The sequence below is a fragment of the Myotis lucifugus genome, unplaced genomic scaffold, assembly GCF_000147115.1.
Source record: "Myotis lucifugus unplaced genomic scaffold, Myoluc2.0 scaffold_1174, whole genome shotgun sequence".
Classification (NCBI taxonomy): Eukaryota; Metazoa; Chordata; class Mammalia; order Chiroptera; family Vespertilionidae; genus Myotis; species Myotis lucifugus.
The window spans coordinates 194,166-202,748 of NW_005872222.1; the positions used below are offsets into that span (position 1 = coordinate 194,166).

Consider the following 8,583-nt stretch of genomic DNA (forward strand, 5'->3'; position numbering starts at 1 on the left):
GTGGCTGCCTCCCTACCTCCACCTCTCAGGCCCAAGGAGAAACCCAGGGAGGTCACTGGTACAAGCGTGCTCAAGAATGGCACTGAGGCTGTGGCCAGGCCATGAAGCAGGAGACTGGTCGTACGACACCAGCCCACAAGCGAGCAGCCCTTGGGGATCACTTAGTTTTACACCAGTGCCTCCCTTCGGAGCACGGCGTTCGACTGTGAAGGTGATCACAACCACACAGGGGCTTTGACACACTGGGCCCTTCAGGAGCTGCTAAAATCACAGATCTAATTATTCCCACACTCTACTTTGCCAAGAGCAGTGCTCTTAGAACTGCCTGCCACTTTAAGACACTCAAGTTTCTCTTTTCTTTCCTGTCCCTTTTAGTTACTGGTGCACTAAGACCAGGCTGGTCTAACACCATCCCTCCTGCCACGGTTGGGAGAATGAGGCCTAACTAAAGGCCGGTGTAAGCATGTCAGGTGGGTGAACCTGCAACAACTTTCAACTGTCCACACAGCATTCTGTCACCCACGCTGGGGATGGTGGCTGGGAGGTGACATGATGCCACCTTATTGGTTGCTCTTCTAGCTTTCCTTACCTGGCTCTGACTGAATCCCAGTCTAACACCAACTTGGCAAGCTGTTTCCTCTGTTTTTGGATGTTGGGAATATCCACCTAGAAAAAAACATACCTCACACCAATTGGGATGAGCTTTGGGTTTCTGGTTTAACATTTAAAAGTGCAGTATTTATTTACGAACTAGAGGCCCGGTGCACAAAATTCATGCACGAGTAAGGTCCCCAGGCCTGGCCAGCGATCAGGGCCGGCCAGGGCCTCCCTACCCTGGCTGCCGCCCCCTGGTGGTCAGCACATGTCATAGCAAGCAATAGAACTCCTGGTTTCTTTTTGGCAAAGGATTATGAACCATCAATTCACTCCCTGAATTTCCAAAAAGAAGTGCATGTCAATGGCACTGATTATTGTTAAAGTTGCAGACACAAGAGAACTACTTGCTGCCCAGCCCGCACCAAAGCACCCACCTCTGCTATGCCACACAGGGGGTCCACAATCTCCTTCTCAACAAAGACCTCGTGCTGAGAGAGTTCGAGAGCCAGCTGATTCTCGGCATCTCCACACGTCTCCAGCATCCTCCTAAGAAACAAGATGCCCCAAGAACAAACTCGTGTTCACTGAATCAGGCACCTAGTTAGCACAGTAGTTCTGCCCTCCATATGACGGAACACACGATGGCTGCCATGGACACCCCCCACCCATCCACTTTTATTGACCCACTGGGCCCCTGGCTCTTTCTCAAAGCAGTGCCTCTTACCCCAGGAGAGAGTCCTCTAGCTGTGTCGATGCCTCTTGCATGTTCTGAGCGAGAGCTGTCAGAGGGAGCTTTTTCTGGAAGGCAAAAGACAGTGCGTTTTTTTCGTTACCCATTCTAGGTTACCTGCTTCAGATCATTTCACTTGTTTCTCCTCCGGATACACAGGTAGGAGCCAGCTTGGCTCTGGTCTCAAAGGTATGAGTGGTATAACTTAAGCTTGGCGTCAGTTTCCCGTGCCTGGACTATAGGGATGAGAATGGGGCGAGGTCCCAGGGCTGAGGCTGCCCTAAGGAGGGATTCAACACCAAGTACTCAGCACACGTTCAGTCCTCAGGAAATGGCAGCTGCCATGTTGCTGTTGCTGTACTATTATTAATTGATCAAGTACACACTATGTCCCAGGCACTAGACATAGAGTTACTTTGATTATCACAACAAATAAATGCAGTAAGCTGCTCAATTTCAAAAACTTTTGCTAGAACAAGCATTCTTAAACTGGCTGTTAATTTGGCTGTAATAATAAAGATTTAGCTTTAGTTACATGTCTAAAACTATCTAGCCGAATTTCCAAATAAACTTTCTTAGGGTTTTAAGCACAAAGCCTCCTCTTTTCTTATCAGATTTGTTTTTCAGCTGAAAACGGCCATAAGAATCATCTGATTAATGTTCTAATTGCACAGCCAAGGAAGCAGGAGGTGGGGAGGTGAGATGGAATGGCCAGGCACCCAGGTGAGGGATGGCAGAGCCAGACCCCAGTGCCAGTGGCCTGAGTCCCGGGTTTGGATTTTCCACCACTGGCTGATAGCTTATCGCAGAATACGACTAAGAGAGGAGGGGAAAGTAACAAGTGGGGGGGCTACACCACTGTAATCTGCTCACAGAAGGTACTGCCCGTTACAGTGCTCCACGTCACTCTGCCTTCCCACTAGAAAGGGCACGCACAGCAGACCAGGCTCCCCTCACTAGGGCACTGTGGCTTGACCTCAGCATGTCCCTCTCTTTCCTGCCTTCACAGGGCTCCACCTGACACACTCACAACGTGTTTGCTTGTATTGTACAGAGTCTCTCTGGGAGGCTGTATAAGGAATACCGGTGGCTCTAGAGAGGGAATGGTACCAGGAAAACAGGCTGGGAAGGTCTCACTGTATCTTCTTGGGTATATTCTAGATTTTGACCATGTAAATGGATAGCCTGTTGAAATGTAAAAGTAACCACAAGTACGTTTATCCCTCTGCCTTCCTCCCAAGTTATTTTCAAACAAGTAGTAGGCTTCGCCTGCCCCACTGCTGTCTCCACACTTCTAGACTAGGAAGACCCCTGAAAACGGGAGCCTGCTTTATCTCAACAGAGGAAAAGTTGCACAGTTCAGTCCTGCTGCCTTCCAAGGGCATTTCACACAGGTAACCGTGATGATCAAGAGAAACACACTTGGCGCAGCCCCGGAGCTCTCGGGCTTTTGGGGGAGGTCATAAAGAGGAGTCTGTCTGTTGAGCATCACCCCAGCTCTCAGTGCCAACAGCCTGTGGCTCCCCTGCCGACCCCAAAGCCACAACAACCCTGTCTCCTGATGTGCAAGCATTAGGACATTCTGCTTATTTGACACATGAGCTCATTGATGAAGATGCGGTCCACCAACATCTAACTCCTCCATGGAGAGGTGAGGCCTAGGGCTTCAGTGAAAAAGCCTCAAGTCGTGATCTATAAATGGCATGCCAACTGCACAAAGAGAAGCAATTCCAGATCGATACGACCCGCAATATAAGCTCTGCCGTGTCAATGGCTCGGGCTGAGGCCACTGCCCTGTCTCCCCTCAATTCTTTCCTCTTCACATGTGTAGGAGTTACTGGTGGGGCTTGTGGGATTTCCTCCCGTCTCTCCTAGAGCCCTAGAGACTGCTGTGACTTTCTCCCTATTATATGACCTCTTCTGGTCACCCCTCTTCTATCATTTCCATGGTGACGCCTCTTCCCACATGCAGAGTGAAGACTTCCTCAGAGGCCAGTCTCGGGCACTTTTGTTTGAGATTGGGAAAGGAAGCTTAAAGCATTAGGTTTTAAAAATGAGGGCCAGGCACCCTTGCCCCTGCTCCCTGGAATATGCCCATCACCTGCCATTCATTTCCCTTCTGTAAAGCCAGGATACCACCTCCTCCAGGAAGCCCACCTGACTACCCCTCTCCTCCTCTGGTGCCCATTCTTGGGCCTCCCATAATACCCTGTGCATATTTTATTTAGCATGTTGCTTTATAGTCATCCATTTGTGTGTATCTCCCCCACTAGGCTGTGGGCACCTTCGGGGTGGAGATGGCCTGTTACTCATCCAGCATTTGCACATGGTATGTCTTGTTCCTTCTGTGTCTGCTTTGAGGCACAGCCCTGCTGTCACATATACTCATTAGACACAAATAAACATTTATCAAACACCGAACTGTGTGGACAATGCATACAGCATGAAGGAAAGGAAACAGAGACAATGGGACTGATAAGGGGAAATTCAATCCGATTAGCAAGGGCGTACGTAAGTCATGCTAAAAGCTTAGACCTTGCCGAAACCAGTTTGGCTCAGTGGATAGAGCATCGGCCTACGGACTGAAGGGTCCCAGGTTTGATTCCGGTCAAGGGCATGTACCTTGGTTGTGGGCACATCCCCAGTAGGAGATGCGCAGGAGGCAGATGATTGATGTTTCTCTCTCATCGATGTTTCTAACTCTCTATCCCTCTCCCTTCCTCTCTGTTAAAAATCAATAAAATATATTTTTTTAAAAAAAGCTTAGACCTTAACCCGCAAAGGCAGCATGTCCCTGGCAGGCGCTGCTGGCACTGGGGCACCTTCAAGTGTAGAACTATCCCTTCAGACACTGCAGATGTTGGGCGCTTTGGTTGCCTACCCTCCAAATGCTGGTAGTGTACCTCAGTCCCTATGGCAACCAAAAATGTTTCTCCACATTTCCAAATATCCCAGGAGTGTAGTCTGGTCCCTGTGGAGAACAACTAAATGAAGTTTTTTGTTGTTGTTTGTGGGTTTTTTTTTGGTCTCTTTGTTTTAAGGCAGGAGGATGACAGGGTTAATCTGTATTTCAGGAAAACAACTCTGGTGACCAGGTTGAAGACAGTCTGGAAAAGAGGGTGATCAGGGCAGGCAATGCCACTCCAGAGGTGCCTGTGGCAGTCCAGGTCTCGCCTGGGAGCCAAGTGGCAGAGTGGGAGGAGAGGGGAGGGGAGGAAGTCAAACAACACTCAGAGAGAATCACAAGATATGCTCACTGAGCCGCTCCAGGACACTGAGGGCAAACTGAAAGGGACGTAAGATAACCCCGCAATTTCTAGCTTGTGGAACCGGGGCCTAGAATTTGAGTCAGCACAGAACTGGTTATGCATGCCAGAACAGACAGCGAGGGGAGGGAGCTTTCTACTTGGTTGAAAATGGTTTAGAAGTCCCTGTATACAGACATTAGTTAGAAGCCATGAGACTAGAGGACGTGGTCCAAAGCACGTAACTGTGAGACTGAGAAGGACAGACCTCAGAAAACAGTATTAAAGGGGCAAACAGAGCAGAAGTCGTGGCAAGAGAAGGAGGAGTGGCAGGGGCTGATTCTGAAGAACGAGACCTGCGGCAGGCACTCCTGGGATTGCAGGTGTTTGCAAACTTCCACTCCTTGACATACACACTGCAGAGTGCTTGGTGCTATGCACGCGAGGAATGACCCAGTTGTCAAAATGCCCCATAAACGTCTGTAGGTAATGTAAAAGAAAGCGGCACAGCTCACCTGCGTTCCAGCTCTTCCTTTTGAGACACCGGGTGACAAACAAAACAACAGCAAAAAGAAGGTTTCTCACCCCATCAAGACAACCACTGGAAGCCCTGGCCAATGTGGCTCAGTTGGTTGGACACTGTCTGGTGCACTGAGAGATTGCTGGTTTGATTCCCAGTCAGGGCACAAGCCTGGGTTGTGAGCTCGATCCCCAATAGAGGGTGTGCAGAAGGCAGCCAATTGATGTTTCTCTCTCTCTCTCTCTCTCTCTCTCTCTCTCTCAAATCAATAAAAAAACATATTTTTTTAAAAAAAGACAACTACAGTAAAGAGATGCTTTCTACTCCAGGTGGACACACACAGGAGAGCGAACCCAGGGAAGCAGCGGACAGCCAACCTGCAACTAGGAGGGGTGTCCACTAGGGGTCAAGCGGACACTGAAGGGAGAAATGAGAGAAGGAAAGACACTGGGCTTGTAGCTTCATCACTGAAATGCTAGCTCGGAAGCCAATAAACTCTACTTTCTAAGTGAATTTCAGACAAGCCTTCAGCTTTTGCCATTAAAGGATTCCTAACTGACAAGTCCATTCTCTAATCCATGACAAATGGCTCCAGTCAAAAGCACTGGAGTGGGCAGGGCTTTCAGCCTCAATGATATCCTAAGCTCAAAAGAATGTGTGGGCGGGCAGGTGTTGTGAGCATGGACGTGAGATAAGGTACAAATCTGCAGGCAAAGCTGATGTTGCCTGGGGAATCCAGCCAGTCAAAGGAGAAAGCCCCTCAAAGAGACAAGAACTGAGAGCGGAGTCGCATCTGCTACTCACGTGTCTCTTGTCGGCGTCTGTGCCATGCTGGCCCTGGAAGCACGCCGTCAGGCGCTTGTGAGAGTGGTGGCACATTGACCGCACCGCATCCAGGCGCCGTTCGATCTGGCAAAACAGAGACAAATGGGCCATGTGCAGGGCTGAAGAACAAACAGCCTCTTCCTTATGTGGCGCCTGCACTAGGCAGGGAAGCACCCAGCAGTCAGATTTGTTGGCTCCTGGTAAAGATAAGAATGGTTCCTGTCCACTGACACCAGTAACTGTGGGACGTGGGGAACTGTCCTGTGAATGACAGGATGTGTGGCATCATCTCTGGCCTCTATGTACTGGATGTCAGTAGTTGTGACAACCAAAACTGTCTCCAGAAAATGTCCAATAACCCCTCAGAGAGCAAAATCACCTCGGTGAGACCCACTGACCTCCCTCACTCTGAGGGCTTTAGATCCCCGAGATGCTGAATCTAAACCTGCCACAGAAAGAGCAGTGGCAGTGACGTCACACGCCACAGCACCAGGAATGGGCCAGGTCCAACCTCCAGCGCAGACCAGGCCCACTGCGGGGAGGGAGAAGCCGTAGGGCCCTCAGCAGCTCTCCTGCACATGGCAATGTGGCCACCCACACAGCAAGCAGAAGAGACACAGCAACTGACCACACTTTAACTTCAGGGTCCGTGTTTTCAAAACTATTCCTTATTGTGCGTGGGGTGGGTTTTTGTCTTTATTTTTGAAATAAGCCTCTAAAGCAGAATGGCAGCCAGTAGTAAGAAACACTGACTTAAGGGACCCCCGCATCATGACTCGCTTCCCAAAATATTACTGCTGGGATATGGCCATTTATGGCAAAGGAGCTGCTTTTTACAGGAAGGAATGCCAAAAATGTGTATTCTGATGACTCACTAAGAATGAACAGGCCCTTAGGGATGCTTTCTATTTTAAAGAAAAATCAACAAATTCAAAGCAGAATACACTTTTGCCCAAACATTTTACCCAATGAGGAGGCTCTGTGCCCCTTTCCCTAAGGCCCTCACGCACGGAGCAGCTTTCGTCCACAGGCAAGCCCGGTGGGTCACCAGGGCCCCGGTCTGGCAGGCACGTTTATATTTAGCAGCAGATGCCGCCTCAGCTTCCCCAAAGCTTACAAATGGCCAGATTTTAAAACAGAAAACTAATACACACGCTTCACTTGCCACAAACGCCTGGGGGAAACCCCCCAAAAAACTCCATTTCATTCTGACTCCCATTTGCACTAGAATGTACAGTCGGTGGGGACAAGGCTGTGGCCTGTTCTGCTCACGCCATATCCCAAGTACCTGGAGCGCGTCTGGCACACAAATGGAAGGTGCTCACTCACTATCCGTTGAACGGACACGTATCTATTGAGTCCCTGTGCAGGGCATTAGAAAAAGAGCAGTACATACATGGTGGCTCCTGCCTCCTGGGAATCACAGTTGCCACAGGAAACAACATGCAAGCTAAATAAACAGGCAGCCTCTTAAACAGCTCTCACGGAGACCCAAGAAAGGATGCAGGGCAGCGATTTTCCACCGGTGTGCCACGGCAAGAATTTTTCAAACATGCAATACCAGGAGTCCTGACCTCTTTTCCCTTAGATCGTCAATGAAAAAAATGACAACAGCCATCCAGTGTGAATGAATCAAAGGTATACCTATTTTTTGTCAGATGGGCAAAAAATGTAATTTTTTTTTTTTTTGGTGTGCCGCATGATTGTAATTAGTTTATGTGTGCCATGACATGAAAAAGGCTGAAAATCGCTGATGTAGGGGGACACAGAGCAAGTTAAGGGAAATTTCACACCAGAAACAAAATCATCTCTGGCCTGCAACAGTGGGAACAAAACGACACACCACCCTTCAGCAGGGCCATGTGTGGGGCTCCGCGCTCCACCCCATGCTCTCCCAGGGTTAACTATGAGACCCACTGGGATACAGCGATCACCCGCCTTTCAGAGAACTGGAAACTGAGGCATGGGGTGGTTAAGTAAATCCCCGAGGCCGCAGAGCTAGGCAGGGGCAAACCTGGAGTTCGAATCCAAGTAGCTGGACACCGAACTCCACACCTTTAAGACTATTCTCCCTCTCTACACTCAAAAACAACAGAAATCAAAAAACATCTGCAGCAATTATGGCGGACAAGGTTATCTGTGTCAAAGTAAGGAGTTCCTAGAAACTGGCAACCTCTTCAGCCCAGCAGATGTTTGGGCAAAGGGACAAGAACAGATGGCTGCTGCCTGCGCTCCAGGGCAAGGGGCCGCTGGCCTCATCTCAGGGCTCCAAGGATTAAGTGAGGTAATGTATGCCACTGAGGTGGGGGTGGGCGGGAGAATACTGACATTTATGAAAATGAGTGTGGTTAAAGCTTACCTGGACCAAACAATACTTCTGAATGTCTGAAAATGAGTTAGAAATATATGACAAATAAAACATTGGGAAAATATTAAGACTATAATTCTTTAATAAATCTTGGGGGGGAGGGGGCTTCTAATCCTTAATGAAAACTTCCAGTCCTCCAAAAATAAAAAAAATAAAGAAACGAAACTGTGCTCTTAAAATATTCTACTGCAAACGGCTGTCATAATTAGGACGTTGCGGCCTGATGTGGTAGAAGCAGCATTTTTTAAAAAATTATGCGCCTTCCCTGCACAGGGAGAGAGTCACCGGGGGGCAGGCC

General features: G+C 49.0%; 1 protein-coding gene across 1 annotated transcript in view; it reads right to left on the reverse strand.

Moving 5' to 3' along the window:
- The window catches only part of LOC102436034 (rho GTPase-activating protein 17), a 46,256-nt gene that overhangs the window by 36,285 nt on the left and 1,388 nt on the right, over nt 1-8,583 (reverse strand). The window contains exons 2-5 of the mRNA XM_014449408.2: nt 5,897-6,001; nt 1,322-1,395; nt 1,032-1,143; nt 590-666 (exon numbers count right to left, since the gene is read on the reverse strand). Of these exons, the coding sequence (XP_014304894.1) occupies nt 590-666; nt 1,032-1,143; nt 1,322-1,395; nt 5,897-5,971 (338 nt within the window). The 5' untranslated portion in view covers nt 5,972-6,001. The remainder of the gene's footprint in view (nt 1-589; nt 667-1,031; nt 1,144-1,321; nt 1,396-5,896; nt 6,002-8,583) is intronic.